General features: G+C 44.3%; 2 protein-coding genes and 1 long non-coding RNA gene across 3 annotated transcripts; 2 read left to right on the forward strand and 1 right to left on the reverse strand.

Moving 5' to 3' along the window:
• Erich1 (glutamate-rich 1) overlaps positions 1–25,939 on the forward strand; it is a gene marked incomplete at its 5' end in the record, with an annotated part of 52,793,804 nt that overhangs the window by 35,264,516 nt on the left and 17,503,349 nt on the right.
• Saraf (store-operated calcium entry-associated regulatory factor) lies at positions 1,719–20,020 on the reverse strand. 2 transcript variants are annotated; one of them, NM_001004213.1, is made up of 6 exons: positions 19,770–19,973; positions 11,540–11,718; positions 7,058–7,457; positions 4,686–4,824; positions 3,946–4,100; positions 1,719–2,480 (listed from the first exon to the last, which is right to left on the reverse strand). In NM_001004213.1, exons 1-6 carry the CDS (start codon positions 19,873–19,875, stop codon positions 2,455–2,457), a joined length of 1,005 nt encoding a protein of 334 aa, NP_001004213.1. In that variant the 5' UTR covers positions 19,876–19,973; the 3' UTR covers positions 1,719–2,454. The 2 variants fall into 2 exon arrangements, with proteins under 2 accessions (NP_001004213.1, XP_087444044.1); XM_087587918.1 differs by lacking the exon at positions 3,946–4,100 and having other exon boundaries at positions 19,770–20,020.
• Positions 19,479–23,945, forward strand: LOC134482511 (uncharacterized). Its single transcript, XR_015640401.1, has 2 exons — positions 19,479–19,536; positions 23,597–23,945. It is a non-coding gene; the product is annotated as an uncharacterized LOC134482511 (long non-coding RNA).

The following is a 25,939-nucleotide window of genomic DNA, read 5'->3' on the forward strand; positions in this document are numbered from 1 at the left end:
GACTGTCAACAACTGAACCCTTTTTAATCTCAGGGTCACATTTGCTCTATGATATCTAGAGACCCTGTGATGGGAGATGATTCTCAGAGTACTATCTGACCTACAAAAGATAACCAATGCAATTTTAGGGTCTCCCTCATAATTCTGATCACATGCAACTTATGTGTTCAAGAAAAATTTAGTAAAACTAAATTTTACTGTGTGAACATCATAGACTTAAACATAGTATATAACCCATTACACCTCTAGGCTGTGTGCCTGTGTACAGACACTGATCCTACCAAGGAAACCACAGCAACTGCATTTCAGTAACAGTATTTACAATACACGTGTTATATTTTTAGACAAACTACACATGCTACTAACACCATCACCACCATAAGATTAATGGGTGTCCTGTAACACTATAACAGTTAAAGCCATCACTAGGCCAAAAGAAACTTTCATCTCCATTACAACCTGATAGGAGCAGAGTCATACATGAGTGAACTGTTTTCTCTGGACTCTCCAAGGTGGGTGGCTTATATGTCAAGTCCATTCTAAAATGCTATTCTCCTAAGTATGGTGGCTCCTAGTGTGCGGTCTCTTTCCCATGGGTCACATATTGTACCCTTTAGTGCCTCCTAGACTATGGGTCTAGTAGTTATAGGTCTAGGTGAGGCAGAGGGCAGGAGTAGCTCCTGAGGAGACTCAGCAGTATTTGCAGGAAAACCTCTGACTGCATGGCCTTCGGGCATAGGAGCAGTTTCTTCTCAGAGGTAGAGCTGTTGCTACTGACAAGGAAGACACATCAGAATTTAGGGCTTTCAATCCTTGGCTTTACGGAGATCTTTATCTCCATTTCTCTCCATTTCTATTTATCAGAACTACATCCTCTCCAACCTTGGTCTTCAACTGTGAATAAAAAAGTCCTTGGTGGGGTTGAGGATTTGGCTCAGTGATAGAGCGCTTGCCTAGGAAGCGCAAGGTCCTGGGTTCGGTCCCCAGCCTCGAAAAAAAAAAAAAGAAAAAAAAAAAAGTCCTTGGTGAGTTGGGATACTTGAAGACTTAAAAAGCTTTTCTTTTTTTTTTAAAGCAGAGACCCTCATCCACTCCCATGTATTATTAAAAGATGTGGGGGGGGGGAGGGAGAGGGAGAATATGAATGAATGTTAGGTATGCTGGTACCCTCAGAGGTCAGATCTCCTGGAGCAGGAGTTAGAAGCAGATGTGATCTGTACTGGGAACCAAACTCTTCACCTGAGCTCCCTCTCCACCCCCATAAGGTTTTGTTTTGTTTTGTTTTGTTTTGTTTTGTTTTGTTAGAGACAGGGTCTCTCACTGTATAACCTTGGCTGACTTCCAATTCAGAGGGATCCTCCTGCCTCTGCCTCCTGAGTGCTGGGATTAAAGGCATGTACTGCTACTCTTAGCCTAAGTTTTGCCTCATTTTTGCAATTTAAAATAATTTAGCATGTGTCTGTGTGTGAGCATGCACACCACATGAGTGCAGGCTTCCTTGGAGACCGGAGACAACCACGATCCCTAGAACCAGAGTATAGGCCAGTGTGGGTGCCTGACATGGGTGCTGGGAACCAAACCCGGGTCACCTAGAGGAGCTGTACAAGCTCTTAACCAGTGCACCATCACTCAAGTCCCAGAAGTGGGTGCCTGTGTGAGATGAGGAAACCGCACACGAAACATGCCTCAGCTCCTACAAAGAACAAGAATACCTCCTGTTTTGTTTTGTTTTAATTTATTGTCATATTAATGTAAGGCTGAAACAAAATGTCACAAAAACATCTGACAGTTTAAGACTCCACAGAGAACTCCATGCTTTTTGCTACTGAGAGACTGAAGCATCTGAATGTTACCACCTGAAAACTGAAAAGTCTAGCAATTTCAAGCCTTCTGTGAGCAGTCATTTACTTTCTACCCTTTCCTGCAAAAGGTCAGGATCATTCACCAGATGCTGACCAACACAGGAGGAGGGGTCCGAGCTCTAAAGATCAAGCAATTGGAACCCACAAATCTGCATAATTAGTAGTCAGTGCTGGCTTAAATGTTTGAAGAACAGCAAGCACAATGTTGTAATATCCAGTAGAGGAGGTACTGCTGTTTCTACGAGGGAATGAGTCATCATCCAAAGCCACCTCAGCTTAGGCTGTCTGGGCTCAGTCTCAGGAGGAGGGTGCTCCATTCTTAGTGCTGCCTCTGGTACAGAAGCCTTAGAAACAAGCACTACAATTTCAGCACTCCACAGCAGCCATCACTCTGAACTGCATGTTACATTAACATACAAAATGTAAGTATTCTGTCACATATCAACTCTGGGCCACAAACAACAGGACACAAAACGCTATACAAGGACCAAACACCACACGACTTTTGGATATTCCCATTATCCCGGTGTTAAAGAGATGGTGATGACAAATCAGAAACTTTGCATCCAGTGCTTGCCTCCCACTTCCTATTTTACCGTCTTCTGGTGCCGCCATATCCTAGGACAAGAAAAACAAAGTCTACATCAGCTTTTCAAAATATATGCAAATTGCTTATAAAGTTTCAGAAGTTTTATGTGTTTCTTGTCAGAAAACGAGAAAGAAAGCTATGAGGGAAAGCTACAACGTGGGACAAGACAGCGTGGGACTCAACGAGGCAGATCCTCCTGGTCATCAAATCCATAACCTCACACACCATTGCTGTCAGGAAATCCAAGAAGTGCTCCATTGTAAGCTAGCTAACAAGCAAGCCACATGCCACCATGCAAATAATAACCATGAATATGAACGTCTAAGCCCAAAAATGTAGAAAGGGCAATGGACCATACAGTATGTCCTGCTGACCCACAACTCAAACTCACAGGTAAATGGAAGAAATGGGGGGTCATGGACTTGTAATGGTTTAAAATGTTACTTGAATAGCACCCAGCAGCCATTGGCCCACATACTCCATAACGAAGAGGCTGTCAATAGTTTGGAACATCGCTGAGCCTACCTGTCAGTGTGGAGGGTATGTACCTGTTGCTGAAACACAGCTGCCTGCCTGTCTCTAAGTTCCGCAGCCACAGACTCAACCAACTAAAGTTTGAATATAGTTTTTAAAGATGCACTTATAGTGTACACATACCTGTTTTCCTTGCCATCCCCTAAACATTGATGTAAGGGGGACAATGTGTGCACTGTCTGAGGACCGTAGGTTTTTCAGAGATGGTGTAGAACACCTGGGAGAGCACGCTGTCCTAGTGATATGCAACTACTAGGCCATCTCTATGTAAGGGACTTGAGCATCCGCATGCTTTGGTGTGTGTGGGAACCCATTTAGAGGAGGGCTGCATCTGACAGTGAGATTGCTGGGCCCTAGGGATGCTTGGGTTCAACGTTAGTAGGTAAAAAGTAATTATTTCATGTGTATCCAAACCAGCACTAAGAACTCTACTTTTATACTTTTTAAGCAATTTTTGTCTGTTTCCATGAATTTCATGAATTATTCATTGCTCTGTGCCTTCCTTCTGAAGTAGGACAAACAATTCGGGGAGATATGCAAATGCCTTGTTTCCCACCACCTCTAACAGTGGATATTTTGTTGTTTTTTATATTTTATCTTTGCTTTCTATAAATCACCCTCTTCACTCTTTAGAGTGATATTATAATCATACCTCGACATTTTTCAAGTGGAACTCAATCTATTTTTATAATTCTATTGAATTTGAAAGGTCAGACTTCTACAAACCTTGAAGGCCCTCGCTTAGAGCTTAATGGATTCTAGAGTTAGCCATTTGTAGACACTAACATCTGGGAAGGCTTGATTTCAAAGCCATTTTTAGGAAATATTTAAGGCGTGAAGAAGACTGACTCTGAAACTCAATCTCAGTTAACTGTGCTGCTGACGTTTTCATAGGCACAGGCGTCCTTGGTTCTGAGGCGTGTGTGCTCTCTGCTACACAGCAGGATCGTCTACACTTACCTGACGTTGTTCTGGTCCTCGATTCTGTATTCGAGGATGCAGAATAGCGCCCTGCGCCTCCACCCAGGGGTGAGTAGGCATGACTGTTCCAGGCGCCAGCGTAGGAAGAAGGGTAGGATGGATGGTACCACGAGCCTGAGAAAGGGGTCGCCGCCCTTAAAGACACAAAAGTCGGCTGTCTTTTTTTCCCACCACAATTTTAAACTACTTCCTGGTTTCTAAATCATCAGAAACCAGCATCTTTATCAAGTATTTTTCCCTGCATGTTCTAATATGTGAGGGTTACTGTGACTCGGATTTAGTCTACTTCTGCCAGTTACAGCAAGTGCTGTGGGGACAGAAAGTGACAGGAAGTAAGTCTTCCTTCTTTCTGAATTTCCCAAGCAAAGCCTGAGTGCAGAGCACCACACAGGTCAGGCCCTCGGCCCAGCCCAGGCTCTTCCCCAGAGCCCCCTCTATCACTCTACCCAGAGACTGCCCCACCCTCCCCATTGCTGTGGCCTCCTCTGCCTTCTTCCTTGCTCTCTATCACGTAGGACAGCATAGGAAAGAAGACAGTGAGGGAAAACAATAGGCATTAATACTGACCAAAGCACACCACAGCCCTGTTCCTTCCCCTCTGTGCAGAAAAACCATCACGTGTAATAGGGAGAGATCACCATCACCCTTTTCCCTTGCAGAGCCAGATTCACACTAAGCAAAGGCAGGAGCTAAGGTGGCTGAGACGAGTGCAAACCTACCTGTTGCTGCCAAACAAATATCCGAGCAGTCCTCCAGCGCCCAGGCCAGACCAGAAGCCCGGCCCTGAACTGGCGTAGCTCTGGCCTCCAAAGGCACTCCCGAAGCCAGAGCTTGCACCATAGCTAGTGCTCTGTGGTCCTTAAAACAAAACGCACATTATTAGATGAAGGGCCTTCGTACACACGGCACTTCATTATGTCATCTATTTCTCTCTTTCATCTCCAGTACTATTTACTAATAATGTTCACCCCTCAACTCATGGACAGGCTGAACTCAGAAGGGGTGTTTATAAGATATTGGCTTATGTGCCAACAACACAAGTCCCACAGGCAGAAAGGGAGAGAGAGGTTTTTTTTAAGAACTTGCAAGGACAGTCTTCCTATGGTATTATCTCCCTTATTCAAGATCAGCCTCTAGAAGATGCAATGCCCTTTTCAGTCTTCCTTCCTATGCTGTGAAGCTCTGTAAGAACTCGGGTGAGAGCTGTACCTGAGTCTCTAATGGAAAAAGGCAGCCTGTCATTTATCAGTCATGGTGTCAGAATATACACATCGCCTTCTGCTTAGAGGACAGAGTAAACACCTAGGAAAGTGTGCCAATCTTACAAACACTTACAAAACAACAAGCTTGTTGTATGTTCCCTCCATGTAACCACCACTCACATCAATACGTCATTTTAGCCCCTCAGACAGCTTGTGACAATGCCTAATACACACCCGTTGTATGTTATCTGAGATGCACAGTACTCAGCCTTCCTATGCTTTAATTCTGTCCATTCAGTGGCCATGCCTGCTCAGCTCCCACAGAAGTCAGAAGAGGGCACTGGATACTCCCAAGACTACATTATTTTAATTGTGAGCTGCCATGTGTGTGGCAGAAATCAAACGTAGGTCTTCTGTGAGAGCAGGAAGTACTCCTAACCACTGAGCCAACTCTTCAAGCCCTGGATATCCTCTTACTATAAAATGGATATCCTCTGCCCAATTTTAGATTAGTACACATATCTATTTGGGGTGTACACAGCAGCACAGCATGTGCGGTCAGACGACAACCTGTGAGTATCAATTCTCTCCTTCCACCACCTGGTCCGGAAGATCAAATTCAGGGTCACCAGGCTTGGAGGCAAGCACCCCACTCACTGAGCCATTTAGCTGGCCCTCTCTGGCCAGTTCTAAAGAGTTGGTCTTTTCTCAGACTATGAATGACTTTATAGCGTCTAGACTCAAGTTGTTCGTCGGCAGTATGTCTTTTTGTTTGTGAGCCTTGCTCCGTCTCTCTCCAGCCCAGATTTTACAAAGTCTTTATCCTGCCTTTTTCATTTCTTAGGACTGTTTTCTGACAAACAGATATTCTTTAACTAAGTAAATCTGGTTTACCTACCTCTCCTTTGGCAGCTAGTACTTATTGTGCTATTAAAGAAATCTTTAGCTAGCTAGGTGCGGTGGCACACGCCTTTAATCCCAGGACTTGGAAAGCAGAGGCAGATGGACTTCTGTGAGTTTGCCAGCCTGGTCTACAGAAAAAAGTTTCAAGACAACCAGGGCTACAGAGTGAGACCTCTCTCTCTCTCTCTCTCTCTCTCTCTCTCTCTCTCTCTCTCTCACACACACACACACACACACACACACACACACTCATGTAAAAACTTTACCTACATTTTTCTATTTCTTTCTAGTAAGTTGTTTTCTTTTATAGGAAGTTCTCTAACATTTAATGAGTTAATTTTGTGTACAGTATGAAGTAGAAGTCAAAATAATGCCTATTAACTAATAGTTGCAGCTAAAATGATGACCTACAATTTACCAGGCATCCTTAGTAGCACACTCTTACAAACAGACAGGAACCAGTGACCTGTGTGACCTATGCTCAGTAGAGTGCAACCCTGATGATTTTGAGTTCAAGCCCCACATAAAACCCAGATAAAAATAGAAGGACTATTCATGGTCATCCTCTGACCTCCACATCAGTACCACACACACCCTCCACCCCCCCCCACACACACATGTAATGCACATACATAATAATATTTACTTTTAAATTTTTCTTTAAAAAAAGAAGGGCTGGAAAGTCAGCTCACTGGCCGAGAGCACCTCTGCTCTCGCAGAGGGCCCATGTTGGGCTCTAAGACCTATAGAGACAGCTGAATAAAACTACCTGCAACTCCAGCCCCAGGGGATCTGACACCGGCTTCTGCCCTCCATAAATGTATGAAGACACTTCTTTTAATCTTTTTTGAAAAAAGAACAGATTGTTTTACTCCAGTAGGTCAACAACATTGTGTTTCCAAGGCAGTAAGCCTCCTCTTCAAAACCAGGCACAAGACTCGCCCATTCATGTGTGCCCATGTATGCCCCTGAGCGGAGACGCATACCTGTGAAGTCGGACTTAAAGCCCGGGGGAGGCGCTCCTGCAGTGCCGGCAAACCTCTGAGAGTGCTGTGAGTACGGCGGGTGCTCAGAATACGGTGGAGGCGAGCCCTGGCCATCGCTGAGGAACAGCTTGTAAACCACGAAGGCAAGAACAAACAGTACTGCAACGGTAACCAAGCCACAGGAGTCCACCGAGGACAGCTTGTGATAATAATCAGAGAAGCTTTGGTGTTTCCCAGACTCCTTCAGTTTGCTCAGGCCCAGTTCTGTGTAATCTAAGTTGTACTCCAAGCCACAGGAACCCCTGAGTATATACTGGTCTTCAGAGGAGTCGTAGCCTTCACAGCTCACCACAGTTTTGCCAAATTTGTACGCAATATCTAAGTCGGTCTTGCATTCCCACTGTGAAAGAGAGAGAGAGAGATAGCCACTGAGAACCAAAAGATTCTTTTCCTTCACTACACACCACGTGGACTATACAACTGTCACAAATTTGCAAAACAAAGCAAGAGGATGATCCACAAGGTTCAAGACGGTGAGAGTGCGGAGGAGACAAACTCGGAGCCTCAAAGACCGTGGGTGCGTGCTTCTTCTGCTGGTGGTGGGTACATGGGCAGTCACTTTGCTGCTCGCCCTTATTCCCCAGAGGGTACACTACACAGTCTTCTGTACATGCTGGGGGGGGGGGAAGGGTGCAGTTTTGCAGCCAGGATTTCTCTGTGGAGCCCTGGCTGTCCTGGACTTACTCTGTAGACCAGACTGGCCTTAAACTCAGAGATTAAAGGTCTGCGCCACCATAGCCAGCATACGTGGTGATCTGAATACGTATGGCCCCTAGAGACTCATGTATGTGAAAGCCTGGCACATCGGGACTGGCACTAGGAGGAGGTGTGGGCTTATTGGAGGAAGTGTGTCAGTATGGGGGTGGGCTTTGAGGTCTCCTACGCTCAAGCTACACCCACCCAGTGTGGCAGAGTCTCTGCTGCCTGCAGATAACGATGTAGAACTCTCAGCTCCTCTGACACCAAGTCTGCCTACACCGTGTGACGCTTCCACCATGATACTGGACTAAACCTCTGAAACTGTAAGCCGGCCCCAATTAAATGCTTTCCTTTATAAGAGTTGCCATGGTTATGGTGTCTGTTCACAGCGACTAAGACAATACATGCTAGTTTTTCCACACTTTATAAACCAAAGGCAAATCTTCAACTATCACCTGCTTGCCACTATTGTCAAAGGTATGTCCTGTACAGCTAGATTGTTTAGATGTTAAACATTAAAGAATCAGGATCAGGGAAGAACCCCTAATTGATTATCTAATACCACGTGGTCAGCTCTAAAAATATACATGCTTGCAAAACTAAGTGGACTCAGTGCATTGTATTTACAAATTATATATACATACATTGATATATATATATATATATATATATATATATATATATATATATATATATATATCATTGTGTACATACAATAATAACAACTAAAGGGAAAAGGCCATGAATTCCAGGGGAGTGTGCAGAGGACTCAGAGAGGAAAGGGAGGGGAAATGACGCTTATACAGAGAAATGAGTTTAAATCTGCATCAGATATAGAAGAGCTAATAGCTGCCTACAGCCGGTCACCTTCTATGAAACAAAACTTTCCATACATTTTCTAAAAGCCATGGACTGACTTCACAGGGGCTAACCCTACATAATCTTCTTTAGCATTTTTAAAACAATATTTAGTAAACTCCAAAAAAAGTCTGTGATGGTTTGCATATGCTTGGTCCAGGGAGTGGCACTATTAGAAGGTGTGGCCTTGTTGGAGGAAGTGTGTCACTATGGGGGTGACTTGGGGACCCTCCTCCTAGCTGCCTGAGGGTGCTCAGCCTGTTTCTGGCTTCCTTCGGATGAAGATGTAGAACTCTCAGTTCTGCCTGCACCATGCCTGCCTGGATGCTGCCATACTCCTGCCGTGATGATGATGGACTGAACCTCTGAACCTGTAATCCAGCCCCAATTAAATGTTGTCCTTTATAAGACTTGCCTTGGTCATGGTGTCTGTTCACAGCAGTAAAACCCTAACTAAGACAGAGTCCATAATGCTTAAATTTTACGGGGAGGGGAGGGGGGGAGACAGACCTAGAGAAATCAGGGTTTCAGGCAGACATGACAGCCCAAGTTTATAAGCCAATACTGAGTGCTGCAGTAGGAGGCTGAAGTGCAAGGTCAGCCAAGGCTGCACCCCGCTTCAGACTAGCCAGGAACACAAATATCTCTCCTCAAAATTAAACAAAACTAAGACCGGATTGTAACTCAGAGCTGAGCATGTACAACATCGAGAGTTTGAAATACAGCACCATCTAAGTAAACAAGCTGGGCAAGTTTCAATTCTTTAAACTCACCCTCACAATGTTTAGAGGTAGAAGCTAGGCAAGTGTAACTGGTTCTGCTGCCATTTTGTTAGGTTTTGTTCAATTATGTCTCTCTTTCAAGTTCAGGTGCACTGTTTTACTGTTTATAATAAATAGGTTTGCTGAGGTGTGACTCACAATTCACCTAGTTGTACAACCATTGCTATAATTAACTTTAAAATCTAATCGTCAGGGGTTGGGGATTTAGCTCAGTGGTAGAGCGCTTGCCTAGCAAGCTCAAGGCCCTGGGTTCGGTCCTCAGCTCCAGGGGAAAAAAAAAAAAAAAAAACAGAAAAAGAAAAATCTAATCGTCAACCCCCAAAGAAACCTCAAACCCGTATAGAGCTGCCCGTTTTCCCTCCCAGCTCTCATGCTGTCTGCTTTATCTACCCTACCAAGACACTTCCTAGGGGGAGACTCACAGATCTCTGTAACTGTTTCTCTCTTTCAGCAGAGCATGTTCAAGGCTCACGCATGTTACAGTATCAAGCAGCACTGTGTCCTGCTCAATGACTTAAACAACACTCTGTGTTATGAATGGACCACACTGTACTGTTCATTGGCAGAGGACATTCGGGCTGCTTCTGTTTTAGCTATTTGAATATTCCCACAAGTATCTTCATAGATCTGGGGAAGAAATATGTCTCAACTTCTCTTGTATATATTCCTAGGAGAGGCATGATTAGGGCATCTTTCTTTTGGCGGTTTTCAAGACAGGGTTTCACTAAGTAGCCCTGACTGTCCTGGAACTTACTATGTAGACCAGGCTAGCCTCCAACTCAGAAATAGGCCTGCCTCTGCCTCCTGAGTACTGGGATTAAAGGTGTTGACACCAAGCCCAGCTTTGTGGCATCTTTCTTAATACTTCTTTCAAGCCTAAATGTGTTTTATTTACATAATACAACTTTTTTCTTTCTGTTGCTGTTATTACTGTATTATGTATTAATTTTATTTGGAAAATGATTTCTGAATTTGCTGGCATAAGTAAACAGGACAAGCTGACTCTCCAATAGTATTCACTAGAGTGGTTTCTGAGTCCTGCACTCAATTTACAGTACTTCTAGTAAACATGAGCCAACCCAGGAGAGGCTCTCCCTAATACAGCACCTGTGTGCTCTCCCCAATACAGCACCTGTGTGCTCTCCCTAATACAGCACCTGTGTGTTCTTTGAGTCTTCATCAATGTCTACAGCTAAACACACCTTAACACCACTTTGTAGGTATGGACCAAGCATTTATTTTCTCTCCCCTTCTAGATGAGCTTCTTGCTATCCTGTTCAAGCTGTAATGATACATTTAATATGAGTGGAAGGGGCTCTACACAGCATTAGCAACACCATACCCCACCATGACTGTGAACTAATTTGGAATATATGTGAGACATCTGCATTAGCTAGGAGATTCTACTTAAGTGATGATGGGAGGAGGGGCCTGTGAAGCCATTATCACCAGCCAACATGAGCTCAGACCAGGCATGGTGGCACACACCTTTAATCCCAAGCCTTGGGAAGGAGCCGCAAGGAAATCACTGAGTTTTGAGGTCAGCCTGATCCACTCAGCCAATTCCAGGCCACCCGGCCTACACAGTGAGACCAATCCTGTCTTAACCTCCATGTTGGAGGGAGGCTGATCAGGACACAGGCTCAAGTCCTAACTACCGGTGACAAATTCTATCCTGCAGCAAAGCCCAGGAAGCTCTGAAAATAAACATCCGGGCTTCACCTTGTGACATAAATCCACCATAGATTCTGAAACCAGCTAAGCCGCTAAGGAACACTGCCCCCTGTCCAGCTGCCTGCAGCTTATATGGTGAGCTCCAGGTTTCTAGCTACCATGAGCTGTGCCCCAGGCTGGGATGAGCATTTGATGATGCAGCTGTCACGGAATCATTCTGAGTCATTCCGGCCCCTGTTAAGTAACCCCTCACCCAAATGCCACAGGCAACCCTAACGAGACTCGCCAGTTCACCAACTTGGGTTTAGAGGTATCCTTCCTTTGGTCTGTCACCTATCTGCTCATGTCTCCTGGGAATAGTGTCCCACACCGTGACTGCACTGAGCTGTGCTGTCGTGGTGGCTGTTACCTGTACATCGTAGCCATCCCAGCCTTTGTTCTGGCACTGGACCACTTTGGGGGTGTAGGCATCGCAGCCCGCTGTGCCTCCAACGCATTTCAACTGTGGGATGGGGTCCAGCCTCCGGGAGGTGGTGTAGCGGTCAGAGTAGAGGGTGAGAGCTTCCACATCCCGCAACAGTATTCGGTCTGAAAGAAGAACACGCATCAGAATGAGTACCCGTGACGCAAGCGTGACTACCCCAAAGGCAGGAGGAGGACAGGCCTCCCTACCTCAAACTAAAACAGAAAGACATCCTAGTGAGCATGTCCAAAGCCAAATGTCTCTCCTGGCTTTGGAGAGAGACGACTCAGAGCCACCCCAACAGCACCCAGGCCCTTCACACACAATCCAGCGTCCACACTGAAAACCCCACCACTGTGAGCTAGTTGCTTCTCCATCACAAGTTCTGCAGAGGGGCTGGAGAGATGGCTCAGCGGTTGAGAGCACTGACTGCTCTTCCAGAGGTCCTGAGTTCAAATCCCAGCAACCACATGGTGGCTCACAACCATCTGTAGTGGGATCTGATGCCCTCTTCTGGTGTCCGAAGACAGCTACAATGTACTTATATATAATAATAAATAAATAAATCTTTAAAAAAAAACAAGTTCTGCAGAATTGTTGCTGAAACAGAAGAAAAGCTTAACACAAAACTACTGCACAGTAGTATCCATAGTTAATTAAAAACGGTAAAAATACACAGAAATGCCCCTACATTCAATGAATAGATGTCCACCCACTTGAAAGAAGACAGGCTCTAACCTTGTGTTTTCTGTCATAATTAGAATGCAATCTCTGTACTCTTTTATTTTCTACATTCATTTACTGTGTGTGCAGTAGTTGTGCATGTGCACAAGGCAAATGTTGCCTGGGCATGGGAGGGTATGTCAGAGGACAGCTCTAGGGAGTCCATGTTCTCCCTCCACTACTTGGGTCCTGGTATCTAACTCAAATCCATCAGGCTTGGCAGCAAGAGCCTCTATGCACTGAGCCATTTTGCCATCATCACCATCACCACCAACATCATCACCATCACCACCACCATCATCACAATCACCACTATCATCATCATCACCAACATCATCACCATCACCACCATCATCACCACTACTACCATCATCACCACCACTATCATCATCATCACCGCCATCATCACCACCACCACCACCACCATCATCCCCCATCATCATCATTATTCAGGAATTATATAAAACCTATCCTATCCCTCCCCTATCCCACTAGTGCCCTTTATTCCCCAGTTACACCTCCATATTTTTTTATTGGATATTTTTTATTTACATTTCAAATGTTATCCCCTTTCCCGGTTTCCCGTCCATAAACCTCCTATCCCCTCCCCCACTGCCCCCACTTCCACTTTCAGTAATCAGTACACATATACTGTATATCTATAATGTCTAGGGCCCACAGATGAATGATTATCTCCAGTTGTATCCACTTTGCTGCAAATGACATAACTTTATTATGCAAAAAATTGCACTGTGTATACATAAGTTTTCCTTCCCCATTCATCTGCTGCTACACACAGGGTTGGCCTCAGAGCTCAGTCACTCTGAACTGTGGGTAACGGATGTGCAGGCATCGGTGTGGGGTGCTGGCTTGGAGACTTGGAATAAATACCAAGAAGCAACAGAGCTGCATCTTTTTAAAGCTACTGTTGGGCTTTTGGTTTGGTTGAAGGCACCTCCATATTGCCTCCCTATTCTTGTATCTTGTACTAGGTAGGGTAAAGAAAAGAAACCAGGACTCACGCATCCAACTAAACAGAGGGCAAAAACATCCACACAAACTGGAGATTACAGTGTTCAGCTTTACGCAACCTTGAGAAACGTAAACTATTACTACATACTAATGTTTGCACACATTAATGTTGATGGATGACTCAAGAGTACAGAAACATGGGCTGGAGAGATGGCTCAGTGGTTAAGAGCACTGACTGCTCTTCCAGAGGTCCTGAGTTCAATTCCCAGCAACCACATGGTGGCTCAAACCCATCTGTAATGATGCCCTCGTCTGGTGTGTCTGAAGACAGCTACAGTGTATTCATACACATAAAATAAATAAAAAAAAATTAAAAAAAAGAGTACGGAAACATGCAAAGAGGTAATCAAACACAGATTCCGGAGAGTATCTCGAGGAGAAAGGGAAGACCCTGAAGAATCTGTGTGCTCCACTGTCAGTCATCAGAGTCATGGAGAAGCAGGAGCACGAAGTCCAACTCCTGAAGGTGGGAGCTGGCACCTTCTTACCTCAAAACTCAAATGTGGGAAGGTGCAGGCAGCACTTGGTCAGAAAAGGGGCCATCTCAAGGCACAGACTATTCACCAGATAACAGGATGGGAGTTTGGGGAGGGGGCTATGCTAGAAGACCACAGTCACTACCTCTTTAAAGTATGTATCCAGAGGGAAACCATGGCATTTTCACCATCAGGGTCTTTAAGCCAACCACCTTAGCCGTATCAGACACCAGCCATTTTGACCATTCTGCGCACGCAGTATCAGACACCAGCCATTTTGACCATTCTGCGCACGCAGTATCAGACACCAGCCATTTTGACCATTCTACGCACGCATCCCTGCATGCAGAAGCAGATTTATAAAATGCTTTGCTCTCCCTAGTTTCTTTACTATATTACAGAGTGAGGGTCACGCTGCCCACAATTCCATCCTAATGTCACCTTTTCCTCTTAAAAGCCAATTTTACTTTCTCCAGCTCCCCATTTCTGTGATATCACAATAGCCTGAAAAATAGTCAGAGCATAACAAAAATACACTGTTTAGATCCTTGTTAGAGCAAGTATCACTCTTCAACCTCTCTCCTCAGCACTGTCCGTGGGTGGTTAGCAAGCACCCATGCCACTGTCCATGTGTGGAGTCAGAGAGCAGCTTCTGGGAGCTGGTTCTCTGGTTCGGCTCAAACTTATCAGGCTTGTATGACAAGGACCTTTACCTACTGGGATATCCTACTAGGCCTGTTCATTTATTTTTTTTTTCTTTTTCTTTTTTTCGGAGCTGGGGACCGAACCCAGGGCCTTGTGCTCGCTAGGCAAGCGCTCTACCACTGAGCTAAATCCCCAACCCCAGGCCTGTTCATTTCTTAATCATAAGCACGGTCAGTCATTCTGTTAGCAGATACAGATCTCCATTTACACTTTACAGATCAAATTTAAAATTGGCCTTACAAACTGAAATGCCTCGAGAGCAGGCTCAATGTTGACAGTCATGAGAGGTTAACTGGCTCAAAGCTGCAGGGGACTTGGTGCCCTCTTCTGGCATCCACCAGCACATACATGCACAGCCACACATACACATAGATCTGGTTTGTGTATATAAAAAGTTAAATATCCAGAACTTGTCTCAAAACCACACAACTGATAACCAGAAGCAAAAGACTGCCCAGCAGGACAAATGGGGAATGCTGACGGTCATGGAGATCTGATCAGATTTCTTCTGGGGAACAGCTGGGTTCATGGTTGGTTTTCAAAATTCAGCTTCAATAAGATGAAGTGGGAGGAGGAGGCAGGCTCCAGAATGTCCTCTGACTCCAGACATAAAGCTGGAAAACTAACTATGCTAAAAACGGCAGTGTGTAAAACTGTGCAGTGGTTGTCCTGGGTCCTCACAGATGAACGAATCACTCTGGGACTCCCTTCTGCTATGACCTGACCTGACTAAATGCAGCTACATAATTAGTTGCACATTGCTCTCATTTGTTTAAATCCAGTTTATTAAAGTATTAACACAGTCTTATTCTAATACTTAGGAGGCAGAAGCAGGAGGATCAGGAGTTCAAGACCAAGGTCTGCTACACACTGAGTTCAAGGCCAGCCTAGGCAACATGAGACCTTATTTCAAAAAAAAAAAAAAATGGGGTGGGGAGTTTTAAAATTTTTTTGTATCTGTGTTTGAGTATGTACCAGTAACGTGTGGAGGTCAGGGGACGATCTCTGGACACTGTACTCACCTTTCACCCATGTGGGTCCCAGGGATAGAACTTAGGCTGCAAGCACCTTCACCCACTGAGCTATCTCGGTGGTCTACAGTTTTAATAAAGATTTTGGTTACAAAACTTGGCTCATCCTCTTTATATAAATCACAAAACTCTCAAAAACAAAGAAAATAGAGGCTGTTCACTGAGTGTCGATGTTACCTTTCTCAACTTCTGAAATACTTGTTTTCTCTTTTAATTACACTGCATTTTAAAAACAGTGGATCAAATCATAAAAATATGGAAACAAGAAATCACAACACTCAGTGAATATCAAAATTTTACTCACTGTTAAAGTGGCAACCAATTACTTCCCTACTTTAAAGATAGTTACTAAAGATTAAAATTTTAATGCACAGCCTGATTTCCCAGCAGGAAATGTACGCATAAACAGCCTCCTGCTAAGGGACAGCTTCACTCCATCCTTACAATGCGAGCTAATAATTAAAGCAGGAGAAAGTTTTCACTTTCCTTTTCTAGCCCTTAGGAGACAGATACAGACGAGGAGTAATTAGCGGTAAAACTCTGGTGCGGTGCCAAGATCATTACACAAATTGTTCTCCAGGTGGGCAAAGGGTAACTTCACAAGAAAGATAAGGCCAATTTAACACAGTGATTAGCCATCATGGGAGACACAGAATAAACCAGGATTGCATCTCTTATGAAATTGAAGGAATTTACTATCACTCGAATGGTTAGGAGTTTAAGGTCAACCTAGGCTACATAAGCCCATGTCTCAAAAAACTAAAAGGAAAACAAAACAATCTACAGAGACCTTGTCTCAACCAAAAATAAGAAAATAAGTAAATAAAATATAATAAATTGAGTTTAATTCTGAAGGTGCAGTCAGCAGTAGCCCTGATGATGCCTAAGGAAACTTCTGGCGTTCTCAAGTGAAGACTCTTTACTAATCAATGTTTGCTTAAACCTTATCACTGATTAACACTTCAGTCACCTTATCAAAAGCTGCATCTTCACCACATAGTGTTGACCAGGTCATCTGCAGACACACAATACCTGACCTAACGACAAAAGTGGAGGTGACGCAACTGATGGTGCAGCCAGACGGCAATCCACCTGCAGCCACACACAAACGACTCCCTCTGAGATAAAGATCTAGGACGGAAACACTTTGGGAGCCCAGGCAGAAGCACCTTGCCAAGGCTGGTGACATACAAAACAAAGTCTAGCGGGTAGGAGAGATGGCTGAGCAGTTAAGAGCACACGCTGCTCTTCCCGAGGACCTGAGTTCAATTCCCAGCACCCACATCGCGTGGTTTACAACTGCCTATAACCCCAGCTCCAGAGTTACCTCATGCCTCTGACCTCTGTGGGTACTTGCATTCATGTACACATATCCCACCCACATATAATTAAAATGATAAGAGTAATTCCTTTTTAAAAAATCTAAAATTTCCAAGAACTATTATATTGAAGTTTGCTATACTAAATCCAAATTACTGCCTAATACATAAAAAACTAAAACAATGAAAATGATCTATGACTTTAAAAGCTACACTATTAATACACCAAGAGAAATAATGTGTACAGGAGGATTTAATAATGCAAAAATACTGAACTAATTTGACATCACCAACTTAACCTGACTTTGGCCAAGGCAATAAACTTGTCTGTTCAAAAGTTGTAGTCTTGGGGTTGGGGATTTAGCTCAGTGGTAGAGCGCTTGCCTAGCAAGCGCAAGGCCCTGGGTTAGGTCCCCAGCCCTGAAAAAAAAAAGAAAGAAAAAAAAAGTTGTAGTCTTCACATTTATTGTAAACCTTAAATATCATTTATTAAAATTGACTGGCAGAAAATTTTAAGAACTACATACACAGGAGTATAATTATCATAACCCAAAGCACCGTTCTCTAGAGAGCCTTCAAGTTGAAGAACAAAATACCCCCCCCCCCCAGCTTGCTACACCAGGCAAAGCACACAAAGAATCCCCTGAACTCCAGACACATAATTCAAAATCTTTTCTCAGGTGTCAGGCTTAAGATAAATGAAAGGCCCCTACACTTGGCAACATCTCAGGAAACTGATTAACATCAGTCACTCAAGCCAAGTCAGAAGGTTTGCATCCTTATCTGCCCTGGCTGTCTTGGAATTTCCTCTCTATGCTGGTGGGGGGGGGGGGGGTGTGTGTGTGGGGGTATAGCCTTGAACTCAGAGATCCCATGACCTCTACATCCCCAGTGCTAGGATTAAAGGTCTGCTCCTCACTGCCACCCCCAACCCTTATCTGCCCCTTCACACCGCAATCAGAACACCCAAGTTCAAAACCCATGAGGTAATCCGACTCCATTGGCTCTCTCCTGATCTAAGGGGGTCACTGCTCTGGGAACCTACTGGAAAAGTCATCTGTCACTGACCTGTTTCCCTCCCACCCACATTTCAGCCTGTTTTCCAAAGGACAGCCCACATGAACTTTCACATTTTACACTCATACCATTTATACCTGCCACTCTTTAGGTTTCTGAAAAACATCACTTTAATAGTGTCTTCTTTCCTAATCAAGGTATTTTTTTTAAGTCCCCTTCTGCCTGCAAACCAGTGTTCATACCTGATTTCACTACTTAACAAGCTGCACTCTCAGCATCCAAGGGACAGAGAGCCAGGGTGGGGAGCAGCTCTCGGCCTTCCTAACACTGTGACCCTTTAATGCAGTTCCTCTTGTGATAGTGACGCCAACCATAAAACTATTTCCATTGCTACTTCGTAACTGTAATTCTGCTACTGTTGTGAGGAGCAATGTAATATCTGTTTTCCAATGGTGACCCCTGTGAAATGGTGACCCCCCCCCAAGGGATTGAACCACTGACTTAAAGGAATATTCAAGGAAAAAAATGAAAATGTTTAAGTAATCTTTGAATGGTGCTTTTTTTCCTCCTAGACGCATTATTAAGGGTTTACACAAAGTAAAACAAAACAAAACAAAAAAAAAAAAATCAAGGAGTTGCTTAACGACACCTCAATAATCGATATTCCAACCAGGTACCTTCATAAAACAGTCCCTAAAAGTCTTAAAATGAGGTAGGAACCAATTGTCAAGTTAATGATGCAAAATATTTTGGTGCTTTCCGTTCCTGAACCACAATTTTACAGCAAAAGCAGACTAAGAACCACCAGGAAGTGGTTCACCATTAATTTAAATGTGGTTCTTTTTCTTCTTCTAATTCCCCTGAGTCTGCGTCTCCAAACTCCCCCAGGTTTTAAATGAATTCTAATCAGGTCTCTCATTTCTCACACAACCTTCTAGGATTACTTTAAACAAAGGGTACAGGCAGTTTATTCCAGACAGCAAGGCAAGGCATTCTTTTTTTCTTCCAGAGCTGGGGACCGAACCCAGGGCCTTGAGCTTCCTAGGCAAGAGCTCTACCGCTGAGCTAAATCCACAACCCAAGGCAAGGCATTCTTATCAAATTAAAGCTCACTCAGTGTGAAATGCAGCTAACCACTTCAGCACGCACAAATAAAGTATCTTACAAAAATAAACCTGTTGCTTAAATTCAAATCCCAGGCATATGCTGCCATTTCTGTATTTTCCATGCCTGACAAGCTTTCCACTTGAAACTCGAATGCCATTTTAATTGTCAGATAGTTTATTTCTACATTTTAATAACACACACACACACACACACACACTCACACACACTCACACACACACACACAAACATATGGCACCCCGACTAACCAATTCTCATATATTATCACCTAAAAGTTAAGGAAATGTATTTTAAATTCTCATGTATGGTGAAAAGTATGAAGAAAGCTAGTGTAAACAACAAGTTTGCTTCACTAATTAGAATAAACAGCGGGAATCCAGATTGGCAGTCCTGGCCCCTACTCGGGACTCAGACTGCTGGTGGCATGGTAACTACGAGCCATAGTAACAGGCAGCCACGACAACGGTGGGAGATGACGACATCAAATAGCCATGATAACAAGACAAGATACGCAGGTGAGGGGCTAACTTGTTATCAGGACTCAAGGATGCGGCCTATAGTATAAGAAAGGTGGACAATCTGCAAGTCCTGGGACCTGGAGAACTTTTTCGGAAGGGATCCGTGCGCCCCGCCCACTCCTAGGGGGCCTCACCAGAAAAGCAAAGCAACCAGGAGGGGACAGACAGGAGAAAATTGGTCAAAAGGGAGTGGTGATGAAGGGGATGGGGACCCGCAGGGCGACACTCACCAGGGTTTTTCCAGCACAGCGCAGGGCCGGCCACCAGCAGGAAGGACAGCAGAAGCAGCAACAGGCAGCGCACGGCTCTCGGGCGGCCGACAGCAGCCACAGCCATGGTGCTGGGTGAAGACGGCGCTCGGCGGCCCGAGACCCGCGGCGGAAGTGTGGCCGCTGCTGCGCAGCGACCCCGAAAACCCACCACCACCTAAGGACGGACTGACCGCGGCACTGCGCGACTGCTCCTCGCCCTGCGCCAGTCTGACGTCACTGCCGCTGCGGCACGTAGCCGTCCGTGATTGGTCGCTTTCGGCCCCACCCCCGGCGTTACACCCCCTTGTGGGCGGGACCAGACAGGGCGCTGTCGCGTGGGCGGAGTCTAATCCCAGACACCCTCAGACTAGGTGCCATAGCAAGTGCCTGAATGTTTTGGAAGGTTCGTTCAGTGCGAAGCTTCCAGGGTTTTAGAGGTTAAAAACTTTCTGAAAGGGAAGTCGAGGAAGTAATCTAGTAATACATATATGCAAAATGTCAATAATCTTTCTGAAGGGCGTTATTTTGCAGGTTGGGAACCTAACACCGCCCTGCTTAGGGCTGGTGTTCAATTACCTTGTACTAAAAAGGGAATCAGGCGAGAGGCACCAAAGGAATGACATTGTGATTTCCGAGCATGGAACCTTCTCACAGTTCCTGAAACTTAAAGGCCTTAAGAATGTACAAGAAGCCAAAAGGAGACCATAGTCTATAGATAACCACCACCCAGACAATATGTTTCTCTGTGCTTTGAAGTCTGCTTCGAGTCTGAGTTTCTTGGATGCGGTCATTCAACAAGTACATGTTCAATGCCTAATATAACATAAACTATAAAATAAAACAGCCACTGTTTTAGCCACGGAAAATAACAAGGTCCTTGTATTTGGAAAACTTAAAGTGACATAGCACAGGACAAAAAAATAATAATAGGAATAAGTTTGTTGTCAAAAATAAAACAAGATAATACACACTTAGAGGCAAATTCTGCAAGGCCCTGGCTGAGGGAATGACTTTGGAGCTGAGGTGTGGATAACAAGGAAAGAACTCATGTTACTAAAAAGTAGAGGTCTAATCTTCATGGTCTGGGGCTTGATGGTTAACATCTCACTCCACCCCCAATCCCCCTTCACCTCATCTCATCCCCCCTCATCCCCATCCCCCATCTCCATACCTATGTTTTGAGAAGCAGTCTTTTTGGGTGGAGTTTCTAACACACTTGTCAGGACCTACCAGATAGTACCGTCCTGGGTAGTGTAGATACAATGGAGAATTTTTAAGTTGGAGGCATGAGATAGGCAAACAAGGCCAGTGAAACTAAGTTTCCAAGAAACTAAGGAGAGGAATGGAACCTAGCCATCTTAAAATCCCAAATAATACAGAATTCTGTCCTTCATTGGTTGATTTGGAGGTGAATGTTAAGTGTCCAAGCAAGCAGGCCAAGTAGTCAAGAGATAGCCGCACTCGAAGTTCAAAGCTAATGTAAAGTCTGGCCGTTACTGATGCCATAGAAACAGGAAGGTGGGCATAAAATTTCAACAAGGCAAAGAGAAGGGGAGGACCAAGTTCTGGGAGTATACGGGTGTTTCTGTTCTGAGTGGATGATCCTAGAAATACTGTGAAAAGAGATCTCTGGTAAAGAAAGCAAGCAAGGAGAACAGAGGGGTGACTGTACAGATAAAGACCCTTTTGCCCTTATGTACTGGTTGTTGTTGGTTTGGCAGTGGGGGAATGTTTGTCAACTTGACGTAAAAGCTAAAGTCATCAGGAAGAGGGAATCTCATCAGACCGGTCGGTAGACAAGTCTGTAGGAACATTTTCTTGATTAATAGTTGATGGAAGTGCCCAGCTCCCTCAGAGTCATGCCAGAACTGGGGCAGGTGGCTCTGGGCTGTATAAGAAAGCAGGTTGAGCAAGCCACGGAGAGCAAGCTGGTAAGCATCGTTCCTCCAACGGCCTCTGCTTCAGATGCTGCCTTCAGGTACCTGCCTTTGAATTCTGTCCCTGACTTCCCTCAAAGAGGGATTGTGAGCTATAAGATGCTAGAAACTCCTCCCCAAGTTGCTTTTAGTCAGAAAGTTATAATCACAGCAGTAAAAAGAAAATTAGGACACCATATTAAGCTTAAAGGAGAAAACTCCATAAAGCTATCTTCTGAGCTCTAGGTGATATACCTCTCTCCCTCTCCTACACACACACACACACACACACACACACACACACGGAAACACACACACACAAAATGCAAGTATGTCTGGAATGTGCTTCAGAATAAAATGAAGAATAAAATATATGGAGAAGCAGACATGGGTATGGAGAATAAATGGAGCAACTAACAGTTTGTTGGAGCTGAAAGTACCCCATGCTGGATGGGCGTTCACTATGACGTTATTGGTACTTTTCATATACAGCATTTAAATTTTTTCATAATGAAAAGGGTTTTAAACAGAAACGGAAACCTCTGTGCTTTGTGTGAGTTGGTCTGTAAGGATTAGAATCCCCAGCTAGTATTAATATAATATTTCATCATATCTGATGAAAAAGATAATCAGATACAACTCTTTTAAGGAATTGTTTCTAGAATCACGAGAGTGTACATGCATGCATGTGCACTCTGTGTGTGCCTCGTGCCCTCAGAGGCCAGAAAATGGCATTGGACCTCCTGCAACTAGAGTTACAAGTGGTTGTTAGCCACTGTGGGTACCAGAGACTGGATCAGATCCTCTGAAGGGGCATCAGGGGCTCTTAACCACTGAGCCATCTGTCCAGCCCCAAACATACCCTAAAGCACTAGATACACAGCAGTTGCCCGCTAAACAAGAAGTCTCTTACCTCATTTCTGTGACTTAACTTTAGAGTCTAGGAAGTCACGGAAGGTGAGGAGGAGTCACTAATGCATGGAATGCTTAAGAACACATAAACCGGGGTTGGGGATTTAGCTCAGTGGTAGAGCGCTTGCCTAGGAAGCGCATAGGCCCTGGGTTCGGTCCCCAGCTCCGAAAAAAAGAACAAAAAAAAAAAAAAAAAAGAACACATAAACCATGCTAGCAAAGGTGAAGGATCTGTTTGAAAAGCTGAAGAAAGTTCCAAACCATCTTCCTTTGGGGGAACAATGATTTTCAAGTTATAGCGTGCATGGCAACCATTCAAGGTCATCTTAACGTTTTACATTTCTGGGCTTTGCCCACAAAAGTTTCTAATTCAGATCATGTAAAGAAGAACCCGGGAGTTTAAAAAGCAACCCAAAGAATTCTGTTATAGGGGATCTTCAAAATGCAACATTGAAAACACTATTTTTGAGGTCTCAAGTTTCCGGTCTCTAGGCAATATCAGGAAACCAAATTAGTCATTTGAGTGATGAGTGGCGATGTGGGTTTGTTTCTGTTTGGTTGGTTTTGTGGTTATTTCAGTGTTTTGTTTTGTTTGAATGTTTTGCTACAAAGACTGGGAAAGTTAAAAGATGGCAACATCCTATCATCCTGTTACTATGGGAGCAAAAGTGTATAGACTCCTCTGGCCAGATAAGCACTCTTTTTTGTTTGTTTGTTTGTTTGTTTAAGATTTACTTATTATATGTAAGTACACTGTAGCTGTCTTCAGACACACCAGAAGAGGGCATCGGATCTCATTACAGATGGCTGTGAACCACCATGTGGTTGCTGGGATTTGAACTCAGGACCTCTAGGAAGAGCAGGCAGTGCTCTTAACCACTGAGCCATCTCTCCAGCCCCAGATAAGCACTCTTGAGTTTGCCTTTAATGCCATCAAAGATATCTAATGCCCAGTACATTTGTATTCAAATAAACTAGGGGACATAATTTAAGCGCAGAAACTTCTGGAAGCTACCTCACAGAGGACTTTTTAAAAAATGCACTTCCTCGGAGCCAAGCTATCAGCCTCCAGATGTGAACCTGTCACTTTCCAGCCACAGTCATCAACTGCTCTTCAGCAGTATGCACTCCACCATCCCTGCTTTCAAGAACAGAACATCGCAAAACAAAAGAAGGCGTTGGGGTGACATCTGAGACAGAATCATTGACTTCACCACAATTTTAAGTCTGGAGTGTACAACACTAGAAACAGATGAGTGCTTTGAAGTCTTCCCACAATGTGGAAATGTCATAATTTGTTGAATAATAAAATCACAAAGCTTAGTGATTTTTTTAATGATTTCTTCTTTATTATTTTTTTGTACATTGGCATTTTGACTACATGTATGTATGTCTGTGTGAGGGTGTCAGACCCCCTGGAACTGGAGACACAGACAGTTGTGTGCTGCCATGTAGATTCTGTGAATTGTAGCTGGGTCCTCTGGAAGATCACCCAAAGCTCTTAACCACTCATCTATCTCTCCAGCCCAAGTTTAGCAATTTCAATGGCAGTAATTTACCATTACTTACCATTACTGCCTACCTTGGTATCTTGGACTAGGTAGATTCAAGTTCTTTATTCTGATCTTACTAATATTGGGTTACTAACCCAAATATATATGTTACAGAATGAGTACATGTTAAAGAGGCTGAAACAAAGTTCAAGGGGTTTCAGGAGTGGACCAAGTTTGTCTTGCTAAAACAATGAGCCAGACCGGTGCCACTGGAAGTCCGGTTTGAGAATGAAGCTGCAGAAACTAGCTACAATGTGAACAAGGCGAGCAGAATCCAGGGCAGGAAGCGGAGAATCAGGTCCAGGTCCCAACAGATGAACAGGTGGAGAGGCAGACAGTGGAGTGGGCTGGGTCAACATTGGGAAACAGAGTCAGGAGGTCCTTGATCCTTGACACACACACACCAGGAATCCTGTAATAGGTTGGTATAGAGCCAGACCATCTCATTGTCAAATATCCAAAACTTTACGAGGTTCGGGCAAGAGAGACACTCTTTCCACAGTCTTTCCTGCCCCATGAATTCCTGGGCTAGGTTTCCCTGTTATGATCTTAATACGCCCATGAGCTCCTGGTTCCCAGTTTCAGTTCTCACCCAATAAACTCATAGGATGACTCCCTTTTAGTCTGTGTAGGTACAAATTCCAAAACTTCTTGGACCTACGACCCTGACCAACCCATTGACTTCCCATTGACTTCTCCTCTCTCCAACTTTCCAAGTTCCCTGTTTCATTGGTTGGCAAAAAAGCATGCTCCACCCTCTGCCCCAGTACACACACACACACACACACACACACACACACACACACACACACACACACAAACCCAACTTTGTCTTCCATTAAACGAATCCTGTCAGATCAAACTTTTTTCCCACATCTATTTCCTAGATATTTCTAGGATAGAGGTTGTCTCTGCCTTCTCAGTTTCAACAGCGGAGACAGACATATTAATAGCTGTAAGGCCGATTTAAAGGAAAGAGTGTATTTCACAGGCTTAGCAAGGCTCGGAATAAGGGAAAACTCAACCGGCTTGGTCTGACATATAGGAGGCAATATGTTGTGGGAAAGCAACTAGATGGAAGAAATTTGGGCTTTCAGGGGGGAACTAAGGGAAATAAAGGCTATTTTTGTAACATTTCTACACACTCCAATTGCTGCTGTTTGTAGAGGCATCTGTCTCTTCCCCGGAATGAAAATATTTACAAATGGGAAATTTTGTGTTGCAAATATCTTTTCTTGTAACACCTGGAAGTTCCTGCTACCTTTACAAGGAGAAACTTAACGTGGTCTGCTTTTGTACAGAAAAAGGGTTCCCCCTCCCCCTCTCTCTCTTTTAATTGACTTCAGCTAAAGTCATCTTTATGCCCCAGTGGTGTATTTCGGCTAGCCATTATCTTCGTTGCACTTTTGCTCTCTTTTGCGTATTCTCTCTAGTCTGCAAACAACCCGAGGGCAGACACTACACCTAGTTTTGCTCATCCCAGTTCCCCAGCATATACTATGTGGGAAGCTTACATAAATATATTGGATCTCTGCGGGGCGACCCCGCCCCCATCCCTTTTGTCACCAAGAAGACAGAAAAGCTCTCAGACTCCCAAGGGGTTGCATCTTTATGTTCCCATCCATGACTCCGCCCGTTGAACTCTGGAGGGGGCGTTGGGGGGGACTGATCTCTTGAGATCCGGATCTGTGTAGGAACCCAAGGAGAGAAGCAGCGACCACCCATTTCCCGTGTCACAGACTGGGTGGTGGGAGGAGAAATGGGCTCG

Source organism: Rattus norvegicus, chromosome 16 (assembly GCF_021556685.1).
Source record: "Rattus norvegicus strain SHRSP/BbbUtx chromosome 16, alternate assembly SHRSP_T2T, whole genome shotgun sequence".
In the NCBI taxonomy this organism is placed as follows: domain Eukaryota; kingdom Metazoa; phylum Chordata; class Mammalia; order Rodentia; family Muridae; genus Rattus; species Rattus norvegicus.